General features: G+C 40.3%; 1 protein-coding gene across 1 annotated transcript in view; it reads left to right on the top strand.

The window, feature by feature from the left end:
* Positions 1-10397, top strand: part of nfat5b (nuclear factor of activated T cells 5b) — a 35027-nt gene extending 24630 nt beyond the window's left edge. Inside the window, 11 exon segments of the mRNA XM_040011763.1 lie at positions 1734-2340; positions 3356-3542; positions 4637-4827; positions 4963-5135; positions 6369-6503; positions 6591-6643; positions 7531-7663; positions 8334-8408; positions 8524-8618; positions 8812-10134; positions 10137-10397. Coding sequence (XP_039867697.1) covers positions 1734-2340; positions 3356-3542; positions 4637-4827; positions 4963-5135; positions 6369-6503; positions 6591-6643; positions 7531-7663; positions 8334-8408; positions 8524-8618; positions 8812-10134; positions 10137-10277 — 3113 coding nt within the window. The 3' untranslated portion in view covers positions 10278-10397.
* Positions 10398-17011: the final 6614 nt, after the last annotated feature.

Here is a 17011-nt window from a genome sequence, read left to right as displayed (position 1 = left end):
GAGCGCGAGCAAATGCAAAAACTGAGGGGCTGCTTTTGTGTGTGTGTGTGGATAATAGCAAACACTGAAATACATTTTTTGCACGCAGGAATGAATTTTGTTCACTCAAATTCAGCTTTTCTTTGCTCAAAATACATTTCTCCTCAAAATACAACACTTGCACCTGCAAAAAAGTTTTTACGTGCGCTCAATTTTTTTTTTTTTACGTGCGCTCAGAATAGTGGCACAAAAATAACGCCATACCATTTAACCATCCTTTTCCCACACTCTTTATATAGTTCATTTTAAACTCTTTTGAATCCTTTTGAAATAACAGTGTGCACCAACCAGCCACAACATTAAAACCGCTTGCCAAATACAATAGCTCTGCAAAACCTCTAAAGGTGTCCTCCAGGCACCAAGATGTCAGCAGCAGAGCCTTCGTTGTCGTGATCTGTAGATCATGCTATTTTTTCTTTCTTTCATATCCTTCGTCACTGAGATTGCGATGTGGGAAATTTTCAGGCCACACCTTGATCTGTTTATGCTTCTCAAACCATTCCAGAGCACATTTGCAGTGTCAATTCTCCTGGTGGAAGCTGAAATACAGTGAATGCGTTTGCATGGTCTGCTGGAGTGTCTCGAAAGGTGACATGCATCAACGTAACAATACACAAGATTGTTAGGAGCTAGTCTTCTCTGGAGTGTCACACTGCCTCTGGTGGCTTGCCGTTTTTCCATAGTGCGTCCTGCTGCTACCAGGTGAAAGAGGTGCACGCACCCAACCGTCAACAGGACTCACGATCCTGCTTATGTGCTTATGTGCACATTGTACCAGAGACATGGGACAGGATGGCCACTGCATTAAATCACTCAGTTCCTTGTGCTTGCCCATTTCCTTCACTTCTAACACGTCTGCTCCAAGAACTTTCTGCCTAACGTGTCCCACTCCCCTCACATTTACCACTGTATTCCTTGTTATGTTGGTGGTTTCAATGTTATGGCTGATCAGTGTATATAAGCATGTTGAAGCAACATGATTTTTGCCAAACAAATTTCCCTGTTCTATTGATTTCTTTTTTTCTCTTCTTTTTAATAAAATCTGAATACGTTTTTTTTACTGTTCAGCTTTTATTGCTTATTCGCTGTCTCATTTTTATATTCCAGGAAGTTCCCTATGAAGCAGGGAGTGTCTGCATTTTATATGCAGAAAATGGTCTGCAGTTCTCTGCTTCCTAGGTCAGAAGCTTGTTTATTTTGTCTCAGCGGCTACGCTCAGTCCCCAAAATGAACACTGATAGAAAGCAAGATATAAATAAACGAAAAGTTCCCATAATTGGCATGCCTCATATTGTACAATATTATCATTGTCGAGATTTTTATTTGAGCATGCACAAAATGCTAGCAATAATGAATTTCTGTTGTTTTTGAAGTTGATTACAGTACATTGAAATAAAATATAGTGGCCTGCTCAACCTTTGTCTTCGTTTTTAGTCTTCTTGACATAACACCTCCACTGTGCTACAAATACTCCACATTTATAACTTCATCAGAATCAGATGCACATTTATATGTAAGATCTAGTAACAACACAGAGTTTCTTTTTTGGATGACAACATATAAAAAAAAAACGTAATAAAATCAGCAACAAAAAAATTGAAACAGAGAAAAAAACTATTTTGCTGTAAAATTGGGACTACTAGCCAACATTAGTTGAGATGCCTGTATTAACTATCTAATTATTTGCACTGTAGATGCCTCTTCTCTGACCATGGAAGGCCCTCGCAGTGCTTTTTCCACCTCTTCCAGCTCCACCATGCATTCCAGTAATCTAACCAATGACCAGAAACCAGTTAAAGCCAGTAATGTTGATCCAGACGACACCAGGAGTACCAAAGTGGTACCAGAGGCTGCTGGAGCAGAACGTGGAAATGGTAACGGCAGGGGCAGCGGCGAGCTAGCAGGAGGAAAAGGTGTAACAACCCAGGAAGGCCCACTGCATCACCCACTGACTCCATCAAAGCGTCGCACCGTACTGAACATCTCGCCACCTCCAGAAGATTTGTTTGATGACAGCCGAATGTCCTGCCAAGATGATGGGACCCAGGATACAGAGCAAAGTAACAGCATCTGGATGGATGAATCTCTGTCCAACTTCAGTGTGACGAGCACGTTGTCTTACAATGACAACACAGAGGTGCCACGGAAGTCCCGCAAACGTACCCCCCGTCAAAGGCCTGGCCCTAAGACGGCGCCACCAGGGGAGGGCAGCATGGATGTGTTTGATGCAGACAGTGCCAAAGGCCCGCACTTTGTCCTGTCGCAGCTAGGCCCTGACAGCAAGGGAGGACATAAAGGAAGGTTTGTACTTTTTGTATTATGATCACCAGAAATTTGTCACATGCCTCTCGACATTTCATGGAGTTGTCAAAAATATTTCCAGTGGTTTCTCCCTGATTAAAGGGAGTTTTTCCTTCCCACTGTTGCCAAAGCGATTGCTCATGGGGGTCATATCATTGTTGGGGTTTTCTGTTTTTTCTGTACTATTGTAGCACCTTGAGGCAACTGTTATTGTGATATGGCACTATATAAATAGAATTGATTTTGAAATAAATTATGTTACATTATCAGTAAGTAAAGAAAACACATTGATTTAGGACATTGTTGACTCACTTGTTAGCTAACTTTTTGTTCATTTAATAGTTTCCTTTGATAGTTGCACCAGCCCTTTAGTAGTTACTTGGGTACTCAGCCTTTCTCTGACTATAACTTTAAAGACCCGTTTTAATAATTTTGCTCAGCCCTCATCGTTATTGTAGAAGGAGGTAGTATCACGAAATGATACGTTGGCACACACCGACAGATGGAAATCTTTACCAAACTGATCTGGCTCTAAATTTCCCACCACACTTTGACTGAAGGAGAGCGGTTAGATCAGAGGGGAGGGAGGGGCAGGATACTGAAGTACAAACAATGGTCAGCCACAGTGAATCACAGAGCCCTTCTCAAAGACCTAGGATAAGCAGAGCAGATTAAATAAACAGATAAGGCTGAACGTTTTAGGAGCTGGGGATAGAAAATGTTTGGTTGATGGACACCCTCTGAACTCTGCATTGCTTAGAGCGCCATGGCAACTTCAGAGCAGTTTCACTGTTGTGACTGAGAGCTATGTACTGCAGCAAACCCCAGCCAATTGCATACAGATATATAATACTGTTAGGGTTCTTTTTATTTAAACTGGGGTTCTGAACCTAACATTGCTGCAAACACTTGCATGGATTAAGTTGAAGACTTTTTAATCCATCACAGGCTACATGAAAACGTTAGAATTAGAGATCATCTGCTCGTGTCTCTGTCAAATTGGTCTTTGCTGCAGTTCTGATGAACCTCAGACTACTATTCAGAAAGGAGGAACTCTCTCGATGCAGTTCCCACAAAAGAGTGAGGGGAAAGAGTTGAAGATCCTCGTCCAGCCTGAGACCCAACACAGAGCCCGCTATCTGACTGAAGGCAGCAGAGGATCAGTGAAGGACCGCACTCAGCAGGGCTTCCCTACTGTAAAGGTAATTGTAAAACCCCTCTGTAGTTAATGTTGAAATTCTACTGCTTTAGCATCCCTGTGTTTAACGTTAGCATAGGGTGAAAGTAATTGCTGATATTGAATTTATTACTTGCAACATTTTCCAAAGAAGTTGGGGCACTCCTGGGCTTCCCTACAACTTTTTTTTAACAATACTGTATTGAACTGAGAAGACAAGTTGCTGTCATTTTGAAAGCAAAATGGTCCCTCAATTTTCATTTGAGCCTCCTAACAGATAGGCCTCTTGTGTTTTACGTATGTCAAATGTTTTCTCCAAGTGATGGGTCTGGACTGTGTTCACTGACAATGATTTTGTGAAGTGTTCTACTTGTGTTCAAGTGGATATCCACGTCCTTGGGAGGATGAAACGAAGTGTCAGAGTCTGTAATATTTCATGAGACTGTTAGTTCTCACTGCTGTTCACAAATGAGGACGTTGGATGAGGAAATCAGCTCCTTCAGACTGTCAGTCACTTATCAGGAATCCAATTTTCACTTGAGTTCATGTGTGAAAACAGGGACCTAAGCTTTAAGGAGCTGTAGCTTGATGAAAAAGGAATTAAATTTTATGTACTCGCTCAGACTAAAGCTGAGCTGTAGTTAACCGACTTCAAAAGCAGACAAAAACCAGACGTTAGTCAGAACAGGCACATTGTCTTGTGTTTGATCATTCATTTGCCCAGGTTCTGCAGATGGTCACAAGGCAGCCAGAGCCCAGAAATGACAGTCGAATCCAAACTGATAAAACAATCACCAAAGCCATAAAGAACTAAAGCTGACCGATTTGCATCTGAAAGCAGAATCCAATAATAAATTAAGCCAACAATGTCCTTGAGCAAGACATGGACACCATCAATGTCAGGGCAGGTAGGTGAAGATGCACAAGTTCAGCTGAATGCACAGAACTGATTGGGCATTATATGATGGAATAGTGTAAACTGGGAGCTCATTATTAGCACAGAAGTTTCAGAAATAAGCAGTTCATACTTACACTCCATAGTTTTGTATGAAAATGTTATGACACAGCAGATCTACAATGAGCTCCGTTTGATTGCTCATCTGTTTTTGCCTTGCACAGTTGGAGGGAGTGAGTGAGCCAGTGGTTTTGCAGGTGTTCGTTGGCACCGATGCCGGCCGCGTGAAGCCTCATGGGTTTTACCAAGCCTGCAGGGTTACTGGTCGCAACACCACAGCCTGCAAGGAGGTTGATATTGAAGGCACAACTGTTATCGAAGTGTCCCTGGATCAAAGCTCCAACATGACCCTAGCGTACGTGCTTTTCTTAAAACTTGAAATTGTGTCATTTAAGTGATAGTTGTTAGTCCTACTAAGAACATTTCCTTATAATTGCCAAAATCCTCTTGAGAGCAAGTAAACCCAAGTTAACACTGCCCCTCACTGCAGGGTGGACTGTGTTGGGATCCTGAAGCTCCGCAACGCTGATGTAGAGGCTCGCATTGGGGTGGCCGGATCAAAGAAGAAGAGCACACGTGCTCGGCTCGTGTTTCGGGTCAACATCCCCCGTCCAGATGGTTCAGTGCTTACACTACAGACTCCCTCATCTCCAATCCTGTGTAGTAAGTCATTTTTCTCATACTTTGACTGGAAATACTGTTGTGAAGTCGGTATATTAGTTAAACCACTTAAAAAAACTTTGCAGAAAATTATCCAGCAAGGTTTAATTACAAGGTACTATTTACGATATTCATGTAGTTATGACAGGTTAAGTGTGCGAAAATGGGTAGCTGACCTGTAACATGCTTGTTAATAATGACTATAATACTGTAAACTGAATTTTTTTTTCAGCTCCTGTTTCTCCATTTTTAGAGTCAGAGGTCAGGAGACTATTGTCTTCTGATATCAACATTTGGAGAGGAAGGAGACAAAGATCCCATTAGACTGAGTTGTTTAATAATGCCTACAGAATGCCTACAGTACAAAGGTGTGGTTGTTTTCATAAACAGGAAAGACGCTTAGGGCCGTAAGAAAATATCTGTGTCAGTGGATTTGGGAGAATTTGCTCTGAGAGTGGCAGGGGAGAAAGAGAGGGCAAGGACGAAACAATAGGTGTGTGAACTTCTATTGTTTACACGGAGCCAGCATACAACCCAGGGAAATATCTTTCCACGAAACAAGAAAAAACAGTAATCCTGCTTGGCATCTTAGTGTGTGTGCATGTCTGTACGTGTGCGTGTGTGGGGGCGGATATTACTCATATCGTGGGGACTTAAATCTGTTTATACAGTCATATTATGGAGACTGTAACTCATGACCCCACGAGGTAGTTATAAGATTGGGTTAGATCTGAGAAAGTAATGGTTATGTTTAAGGTTGACATGATTAATAATATCCTTTGAAGTGTGTGTGTGTGTGTGTGTGTGTGTGTGTGTGTGTGTGTGTGTGTGTGTGTGTGTGTGTGTGTGTGTGTGTGCGTGCACCCGTATCCACACGATATGGGTGCGGTGTACAGTAGTCAATGCCCCCCAAAATCAATGTTGAAGGTAAAGGGTATGTTAAGCATTTGCATTTACAGTTTTCTCAATACTTGGTGATCAGTTTTTCATTTTTGATAAAATATCTTTGAAATATTTAAATTTACTGAAAGTTTTAATTTGAAAAGGCAAAACAAAGCTGCCAATCTACTTTACAAATTTTTGTTTTCATATTAGTTTTTTGAATCACTGCTTCAGTCCTTTCAGCATGAATTTCTTTGCTGTTACTGTTAGATTTCATTTTATTTCTGCCTGGGTTGCACGTATAAATAAAACTTTAAAACATAAATGCGTGACGTGTATCTGCTGTGTTTACAGCCCAGCCAGCAGGAGTGCCTGAAATACTGAAAAAGTCACTGCACAGCTGTTCAGTGAGGGGTGGAGAGGAGGTCTTCATCATTGGAAAAAACTTTCTTAAAGACACTAAAGTCATATTTCACGAGAATGCCTCTGGTCAGTAGTAAAGCTTTATGTTTTGCATGGTTATTATAGGTGAGGTCATTTCCCTGGTTGATGCTTTACATCGTTTCTGTGTTTCAGATGAGAAGTCATGGAAGGCAGAGGCTGAAATTGACATGGAGCTTTTTCACCAGGTGTGTTTTTTATCTATTTTTAATCTTTTTTGTGACAAACAATTATGGTAATGGATAACGAGCTCAGTAGATAGATGCAGCCATTTCAGACTGGTAAGTGGCTTTAGATGTAATCATCTTAAATGGCTGTTGTTCAAAGGTTTGAGTAGTCTCATTGTGTTCTGACCTAATTACACTCCGTCTTAGAGGCTATTACTGAGTGTGTCTCAACAGTCCAGTCTGAACCTTTGCTCTTGTTAAATGAAATGACCAGAGCGATGAATCTGCAGCTGCCAAATGAAAGTATTCACATTTTGCTAAGACCTTGACACCCTCATAAACCAGTTTTACAGTTATCTGAAGTTGTGATGTGTGTTGTTTGGAAAGGCTGAACAAACATGATTGAATGAACCAACTCGGCTAACTGTGCTTTGATGATTTGAAAGATAATTTGGCATTACTTTGGTCGGTTAATGGTCTTCTGTGCTTCTTCATTATTGAGCCAAGTTTTACCGCCACCAGCTGCTGGTAGCTGGAAGTGCTACTGTCATTGATATTTAGTTGACATGGCTGCATGTTAGTGGCTAACACATCCGCCTCAGACACAATCAGATCCCAGGGTCAAGGCTGGAATGCTAGTGGACTCAAAGTGCTGGTCCCAAGTCTGGATAAATGGGAGGGCTGCATGTAGGATTAATATTAATAGCAAAATAATATCAATATCTGGTAGCTGCAAATCCATCGTCTACAGCGAGAGTAAGAAATAGGATTTATTGCTCCTTTATATTTGGTTTCACTGTGATGTCAGATGTGTCATAGAAATCTCTATGGCAGAATGCTGAAGTTGGGTAGTCTTGTTGTAGTCGTGTTTGCTGATGATTTTTTTTGTTTTGTTTATCATCCTAAAGAATCACCTGATAGTAAAGGTTCCTCCCTACCAGAACCAAGTCATCACATCTAAAGTGTGTGTAGGAATCTACGTGGTGACGAATGCTGGGAGATCCCATGACGTTCAGCCATTTACTTACACTCCAGATCCAGGTTTGTTTGAATCCGTTTCACACTAATTCACATAAAGTGTGTCCTTTTTACAATCGGCTGATAGAAGATGACCATGAAAATGTAATCGGGATTCTGGTAACCTTGCATGTAGCCTTCAGATTACTGGGTCATTTCCCACACATGGCTGATTAGATTTACTGACTGGTACCAAAGCAGACCAACCTAGTTAGAAAATAAAGCTGGATTGTATTTAACACCCCAGACACACAGGCCAAATTTTCATTCTCTAGGTGTTTGGCCTTGAGGAATACACATTCTTTTCCTGGTGACCGATGGTTGCCAGGGGTTCGCAAACCAGTCTATTAGCCTGTGTGATTGGGCCTTAAAAACTTTTTTGTTTTAATATATAATTATGCTTTTATGAATGTTCTTGTGTACAGTAGTCATAAGACTTACATCACTTCTTTGTTGAGTATATCAATATATTGTCATTGTTATTTTAGCAGTCATTACCTTTTAAATTGTCTCTTTACTAGTTAATTTGATATCCTTTTAGTCCTCTGGGTAAAAACACTGTAAGGTGTGACAAAGTAACTAAACTAAAATTTAGTAAGCAATTTAATTAGCTGTCCACTCACATCATATGTAGCTTTACTTAACTAACATTTTTGCTGTGCATTGATTTTTGTCGTTTTGCTGACACTTGCAGCAACAATCGATGTTCCTGTGAAGAAAGAGTTGCCTTCTCCAGTGAAGACGTGTTCTTTTGATGAGCAAATTAAAGGTTATTTTTTATTTATTTAAATTTTTTAACAAAGACACCAAGGTTTCCTATATAGAGTAAAGTGAATACATGGAAAAAAAATGTAATGTAATCCTTGCTACTGGTACGGTTGTAGATGGATCCCTGATGCCTTTGTTGTCTTTAGTAAAGAGAGAAGATGTCACTCCAATGGAGGTGACAAGCAACCTTCAGTCTTCAGGAGTATTTAAGGTGAAGCTTTTATCTTATGTGTTGCTTTCATAATTTGTTTTAAAGCCAAGTTGTTCAGTTTGTTCATGTTTTATTGTCCCTGAAATAAAGCATAAAGGTAGTATTCTGTGTTTTGAAAAAGAGAATAACAGTGATGCATAACTGAAAAGCAAAGTGAAGCACATCTTTTGTATTCTGTTTTGTGGGTTATCAGCAGACTGGTGATCTGTGCCCAGCCCAGCAGAACTCTGATATGACGGCAGGACATCTAAATAAAAACAGAGTATTCTCCAGCAACCTGTCTCAGCCTGCAGGTGATCCTGACAAAGGCCAGGCGCCTGTTTTTACCAGCACTGAGCCCTTAAGCACCATCCAGAAGCAGGACATTGTTGCGGACAGCTCGTTCTCTGTGCCTGCAGACTCTCTGCTTCAGCAAGGATCACAGCAGTTCCTTTTGGAGACCAGAGATGGCCTCAGGCAGGAGAGGCCAGGTGTCAGTTCTGGAGCTGTGGGAAGGTTGTGTGGGGAACCTGCATCTCAACCGCAGCAGCTGCCACTCTTTCCTCCAGATGAAGTAGCCCAGCTGGAAGAAGCAGTGAGACAACTAAAAGCCAAAGGATACTGTAACTTATCACTTCAATCTGACAACCCTATAACCAAACAGCAGCAGCAACACATCCAGCATCAGCAACAGATCCAAAAACAGCAAATTCAGCAGCAGCAACAGCAGCAGCAGGTTATGGAGAATCTGCAGCAGCAGCTCTTTCAGTCACAGATGCAGATGCACTGTGCCATGTTTCAGGATGCATCCCAGGCCAAGAATGGAGAGCTTCAGGTCTCATCACCAGGTGTGGTGACTAACCAGGGATCACTTTTCCAGCCGGACCAGCAACAGCAACAACAACAACAACAGCAGCAACAGCAAGCAGCTCTTTTTCAGCAGGCAAATGATCTTCTTTCTATCCAGACAAACTTCCTCCAGCAGACCCCATCTCACTCTTCACCACCGATGTTTCACAATCCCAGCACTCTGGCAGAAACGCAGGATCCACAGGGGGCGCTCTTTCAAAAAGCCTCCCAGGAACAGGTCCAGGCTGCACTCTTCCAAAGCACCATGACAGTGCTACAGTCTCCAGAGCAGCAAGCCTCGTCCCCTGGACTCTTCCTCCCCCAGACCTCTATGTCCAATCAGCTTTCAAACAACAGTTCCCAGCAACAGCAGCAGCAACAACAGCAGCAACAGCAGCTGGCCTTCCTTAGCGCTTTACAATCTTCTTCCCCTGAACCACAGTCAGTATTTCAGACCCAGATCTCCCCCATCCAGCAGAGAAGCCCCATGGAGCAGGAGCAACCATCTCAGCCTCAACACCACACACAGCCAGCCCAGCAGGCCACCCTGTTTCAGAACATCTCCCCACATTCATCTACAAATTCACTTTCTCCAGGCCAGCAGCAGCAGCAACAGCAGGCTGGCTTGCTGTTTTGCAGCAACACCCTTTCCACACCAGACCAGGGCTCTAGCATCCTTTTCAGCAACCAAGGCCAAATGCCTCCTTTGACCAACAACAGTCTAGTTTCTCAAGAGCCCCAAAACACCCCTCTGCCCTTTTCTCAAGCCAACATGGTGACGGTAACCCAGCAAGATCGCCCAGAACCCATGACCTTAGGGAACCCTGCTGAACCACCACAGCAAGCCATGTTTCAGGAGCAACAACCTATGCAGCTGGGGAACAGCAGCAACAGAGAGGAGCAGCCTGTGGGTCTCTTCATGCCTCAGTCCACTATGGCTTCTCTGCAGGGGGGTCTGGCCGCTCAGGAGCTTGCACAATCAGCCGTGTTTGCCTCACAGAATGGCGTGGCAAACCTCCAGACAACTACGTCCTCCCCTGTTCAACAGCCAGGATCTCTGTTTCAAACAGCTGTGAGTGGGAGCGTCAATCAATCCAGCCAGCCTCAACAAGCTGGCCTCTTCCTTTTCGGTATCCAGAACGGTAAGGAATTTATTAGGCAAGTGCACGTTGTTGAAACTGCTGAAATGACTCAAAGTGAGAAGTGAGGAACAAGATTATCACTTAGTTACTTTTAGTTCACTCTGGTTGCTCTCATTAGAGTTGTTTTCAGATGCAGCAAATAGCTGTTTATGGCAAGAAAAGATACAGTTAGTAATTAGCTGGTAAACCTAAAGGAGTATTACATAGTCAAAAAGCCCATTTTTCTTCTTCATTATTTAGCAGAGCTAAAAAGGAGCTTCGTTGAGTGATGAGACTCACAACTTTGACTACTGAGCATTGCTTCGTATCTGTTCAGTAGATTCACCACATCAACTTAAAGCGTGATAGAAAGTTAATGTGTTCATTGCATAGACAAGGGGTAGGCAACTCCAGGCTGTGTTGGATCAAGGACACATCTAAAACCTGCAGGACACCAGTACTCGAGGCCTGGACTTCCCTACCCCTGGCATAGACTGTATCTCTATGTATCACTACTTGTTTCTGCTGCCCTCAAGTGGCAAAAATGAGTTACTTCAGATTAAATTTCACATGTCTGTGAAATACCAGTATTAGAATTTATCCTTTTTATTTTTATTAATGTTCATCTTTAACATATTTGTAAAGTTGTTTTTTTTTTTATCCCCATCCTTTAATTGTCCAATAAAAGAAAAACAAAACACAATTTTTAAGTCGGATTTATAGGTTGCAAATTGGCAAGAATTGAGTACAGTCAAATCTGGATTGTGAGGACTCATTATTGACAGTAAAGTAGTGTCTCCACTTTTCATTCAAATTTATGACCAAAGCATAAGTAATTAATAATCTGTTCACTGCTTACTTTGTTCAAGGGCCTGTGGTTTGTTATTTTCTTGACTGTGGTTCCTGTTGAGTCATGAAGCTCTTTCTGTTCCTTCCTTGCAGAATGCGGGCAGTTGATGGAAACTCCTGGAAACACGCTGTCAGATCAGATAATAGCAATCAGCCAGTCTGGTCAGAACCAGAGAGAGAGTGAAGCGCACATCCAGTCCCTGCTCAGCCAGTCCCTCTCTCAGTCTGGCACTGTGCCGAACACCATGTCTGCCTCTCAGAACATGGAGAAGATTGACGATCTGCTGGTCAGCCTGCAGGAGCCGGGCAGCAACATAACTCGTTCCTACTAATTGAATGCAGGTTTATAACTTTTTCTTTCTTTAAAAAGTTTTATATGTGGAAAGATTGTAAAAATTTGTAGGTCCAAATATTGTCTCTTAGGAATTTTATGTAGGTTAAACCTTTAAAATTAACCCTCAGTAATGTGTTTATTTGTGGTCACTGTGTTTTGTTTTTTTCTGAACTATATGCATATGATTTGGTCTTCTTTTAAGGGTGTGTTAGGAAAGAACAGTTAAGATGAGCTAAAGATTTTATAGTGACCATGAAGATAAAGTGGACAAATTAATATTCGGATAACTAAAAGAAATGAAACATAAACATCTCTAACTCAATGACTGAATGGCTGAAAATGGCAATGGACTCCAGAGAAGGAAACTTCCGTGAAACTTTGAAAGACGTTGAATTTAGACCTCGGGAAAGACACTAGCCAGCAATCCTTGGAATTTGTTAGATTTCTATCTGTAAGTAGAATTTCACTAATGTTATTTGCGGTATCTTTTAGTTCTTGTGGTGTTTTCACAAATCACTTTCTTTTTTTTTTCCTTTTTTAAAAACTTTTGTATTTTGGTTGCACGGAGCATGGATTGTGTGACACAGTGAGAGGAGTGCGGTATGTAGGGGTTGAAGGGGTTTTAGTTCAAGGACCACATGAAATCAGTTTGATTTCATTTCAGTGGGTGTTAGGGCAGTTGAATCACTGAACTTCAACTTTAAAAAGTTTAATAAACATAAGTTAATGAATCCTCCATTTTTCAAAAAGAAAACAAGAACCAACAGTCTGAGATGTTTTTGGTTTAACCTCAGTGTAGCATGACAGGCCATGGGTTATTTCTTTTTCAAGAGGGAGTTGGTTTAGACAGCCACTCTCATTAGTTGGATGATTTTTAATTACTTTTAACTACTGCTATTAAAAAAACCAACAGACTGAAGAGACCAAAGATTGTGCAAGTTCTACAGTTTGTTAAAGTTTTCGAGTGGGCTGAATTGGCTCCTCTGCCCTCATGTTTGACACCCCTGGTAGGTAGCTTCTGTTGAGTCATGTGATCCAACGGTGTAGAAAATGTGAAAGAAGGCTGGAGCAGGCAGAGAAATGAGAGACAAAGGACGAGCTGTAAAAACGAATACACACTAATCTTATGTAATATCGCAATTAAGTTTTGTTTGTTTGTGGGTAATATTTCATTGTTGTAGCAGCAAGCTTGCACCCGATAGTGTAAATAAATCCGCTTTAGTTGTCTTTGTCACAAAGTGACTTTGGTTTCATCGATGATGGAAGCTCAGATGCTCACTAGGTGTACTGTACTTTTCTGTGTTATATTTTGCTGCAAATCAGTCTTGTCAAGGCCAGTTGAGTAGATTGATGACTATAAACTAAAATATTTGTAGTTCAAGCAAAGCTCGTCAGTGTGATGGTCAGTGCAGATGTGAAACACACACCAGTCAGCCACAATAATAAAACCTTCAATAGTTTAATGCAATTTATCGCCCCGCTGGGAGAACTTGGTTCCTGACATTCATGAGGATAACTGGACCTGTTGTTTGACCAGCATAAATACAGCTCAAGGAACATCACGCTTCCCAGATCCCAGTGATGTCAAGCATCGACAGTTTGAGCTGGAAGAAGCCTGGTCTACGGACTCCTCAATTTACTACCGACCAAGTCCAGAAGGATCCTCGCCACCAGAGATCAGGACTCCGCCAGAGGTGTTCTTGAGGGACCCATGCAATATTAGGAAGATGGGTTTTAATGTTGTGGCTGATCAGTGTCTTTTTGAGTATGAAATACTTTGCAGTATCCACCACAGTGTACAGGCTTTGTAATGAAGGCGTGACAAAATTTAAGGCATTTAAAAAAACAAAAATCATCACCAGGAGGCAGCAAGTTTGCCTGAAGCTGCCTCTTCTGCATTGTTTACAGTGAATATGAATATGGATCATAAAAACAAATTACCACGAGAGTCTGATTTAAGCCAGTATCGCTAAATGTGTCCAAATTAGTTACTGTATAACAAAAATGTTTTATAACAGTGTGAAGTTTTGACATCTATGTTACAACTGTCACTGTTCATTCACAGAAAAAGCTAAAACATTATTAGTCCTTTATTTTATTTAACCAGGTAAAAATTCTCATTGAGATTAAAAATCTAATTTCCAAGAGAGACCTGGCATCGTACTAACATATTAGAATCCTAAAAGCTGTGCTGGAAAACTGGACAAATCAGGAAAAACTTACATTACCTGCATTAAAATGTTAAATGCTAACTTCAGATGACCTATATCTCGTATATGTACATGCACCTAGAGCAGAATATATTATATGTAGAATATATATATTATATTTTTATTGTGTGCTTTAGTGTCATTTTGTTGGTGTCATTCTGCGGCAGGCACGCATGAACAGGAGTAGTAGTCTTTTTTCTTTTTTCTTTTTTTTTTTTTAAAGCCTTTCCAGCAGGTTATTAATGTGATTGATTCAGTGAATGTTGAAAAAGCAGCAGCATTCACTAATGCTACTGCACATCTCATCCAGGATAGTGTATTAACATGCACGAATAGAGCCCGCTACATATGTTTTCTTGTAAATGGATACTGTACAGTTTGGATACTGTACTGTACAGTTCATGTCACCGTAAGCAGTTTGCCAGTGACCTCTGGACCAAAGTTTGACTCAAATCTTGCTCTGAATGAATCCAGGAATGATGGAAGGCCAGTTTTATGGCTCATGAGTTTTTATTCTCTTTTTACAGGCTTGCATTTTAGCTTTAAGATCAGCTTTCCCCCTCAATGTCATGTCTAGTTTCCCTTTAAAGTGTGTGCACGAACAAGGTGCTGGTCTCTGATAGGATCGGCTCCATTTTACGCCTCGTTGTTGTCGTGTTTTCTGTGTATAGTTTGTCAGAAGTACATCAACGCCGCTACATTTTATACGCTTTTAAATCTGATTTAGCTGTCGGTTAGGATGGAGACGATGTAAACTCGATTAGTGTAATGTGTGGAGCTACAGGGCGTCAGTTGGAAGAGTTGGAGTGGTTTTTAAAGGGACCCGATTCCTGAAGAAAACCCGTCTTTGGAGAAAAGAGCTTTCTGAGACTGGCTTTCTTCAATTTGTGACTTTGTTTAATAACTAATACTTCCAGTGTTGAATATTTATGATTTAATTTCCTTTTGTTTGTAGATACTAATTCTTTTTTTATCAGTTTAGTACTTGTGCCTCTTTTCAGAGAAGTATATCTTAATTTATTTGTGTGTTGGTTAGTCTCCAAATTGTAATCGCAGCTGTGTTTCTAACTTCGTGAATGACACAGTTTGTGATTCGGCAGCCACCCCCCAAAGAGACACGCACACATGCTGATACAGGCACCTTGCGATGGATATTTCTGTGCACAGTTCCTTCTGTGACTTGCAGAAGTTGTAGTTACACCTTTAAGCTGACGTCACATGTTTATTTATGGTTTGTAATTAGACCGAAGGTCCGATGTGACCAAATACTTAAAAACAGGGCAACAGTATTTTTACAATGAAAATCATCCTAAATGTGCATCATGGTTGTAAAAGTGTCATTTTGAGACACAGTGAATGAATGGTACACATAAGGGGGAGGTGATTACTTTTTTTTTTTTTTGGGGGGGGGTAGTAGTTTCCTCAGTTGTGTATATTATGTGTAATTGTTGATCAGATATGAGTGTGTTTCCCTCATTTACACCGTCGTGTATGGAAAACAAGAGGGAGGTTTTTGTTTTGTTTTGAAAAAAGTTCTCGTTTTTCTCATTTTATTTAATTTTCTTTTTCAGTAGAACAAGATGTGGTTTTCTTTTATTATAACCTATTAATATTATGTCAGCAGAGTCACACACATTTTAGTTGTTTTGTGTGGTTTTTTTTGTTTTTTGTTTTTTTGTTTTTTTACCATATACACTGCTTAAAACACCCATAAAGATTGTACACGTGCCTTAACGAGATGTTGTAGCAACAGTCAGATTGACGTTTTACCATATCTGCTTGTTTAACACCTCGCTGGCCCTACCGGTGATGGTTAGTCCTTATTAAATAGAATGTTTCAAGCCATAACACTTTGAGTGCGCTTTAAGTGCTCGACAACAGTGACCAGATAAATGAGGTTGTGGTGGATTCATGTGTTGTGCAATTTGTGTCATATCTGACTTGTTTGTACTGAAGTACCCATTGCATTTATGTTGTTCGACACAGATGCAAAAAAGATTTTTCTCTGAAACTGCTATGCAGCTAATAAACCTTTTTAAATGTAGATCTATTACTTTTTGAACATATATTTTTCTATATAGCCTCTCCCATTTTTAGACTAAAGGAGAAACCAAAATAGATGTTCTTTGTTATTTACAATTTCTGCCTGATTTTAATTCTGTTAGTCAAAATGCTAACTTTTCAGCAACAATTAAAGATGCTTTCTTGTGTTTTCGTTGAGACAAGGGTCACAAATGTGTGTTTTCTTTGTTCCCATCTTACTTAAAGGCTTTGTTAGGAGATGTGAGTTATACCTCCGTCTATACCAGTTGTTTACTGTGCAGTGGTTCCCTTTCTTCTGATGTCTCTCAGGGCATCCTGTTAAACAGGATGTAATTTTAATTGTCACGAGTCATTTTGCTCAGACCTGTCAGACCAGTAAAAGGTGGTGCACACTAGGTTTGTTCTGCAATTTGTAACGGTGTGGATAATTATCCTTGCCACAAATTCTCTACAAATTGTACTTTCCATTTCTCTGCCATATTTAAAGCCTAAGTGAACCACTCTTCTAGTAAACATCCGAAGGTGTAAAAATCTTCCTTTCTGTTTCTAACCATGTGAACAACTATCAAATCATCATTACCCAAAATATTAAAAAACAAACAAACAAATAAATAACTTTTATATATTTGGCTTTTATTGGGACATTTTTACTCTTGCAATTAATTTTCTGTTAAACTTGCTGCTATCTGTAATAAATGTATTTACTTTAAGTTCTAGTTGGGTTTTTATTTCATTTTTCTGGTGTAAAACTATTACTTGGTTATGAGAGGAGGACACGACTTTTATTAGTTTTAGTTTATTATTTGGATGCCTTCTTAACACAAATTAGGTATTCCTAGTTTTGTGTTTGTTTTTCCACACTGGCTTTATGTAGATTATTTTCTGATGAAACATAGGATTATGTTTCAGAAAATAATAGTAGTATCATTTGGTATATTCTTACCAAAACACCCTTTTTTAATGAAATAAGTAGTAACAAAATATCAGATAAAGCAATCTGTAACTGAG

This window comes from Simochromis diagramma, unplaced genomic scaffold (assembly GCF_900408965.1).
Source record: "Simochromis diagramma unplaced genomic scaffold, fSimDia1.1 OVJJ01000603.1, whole genome shotgun sequence".
Lineage (NCBI taxonomy): Eukaryota > Metazoa > Chordata > Actinopteri > Cichliformes > Cichlidae > Simochromis > Simochromis diagramma.
The sequence above is the reverse complement of the archived record's forward strand: the minus strand, read 5'-3'. Positions and strand labels throughout refer to the sequence as shown.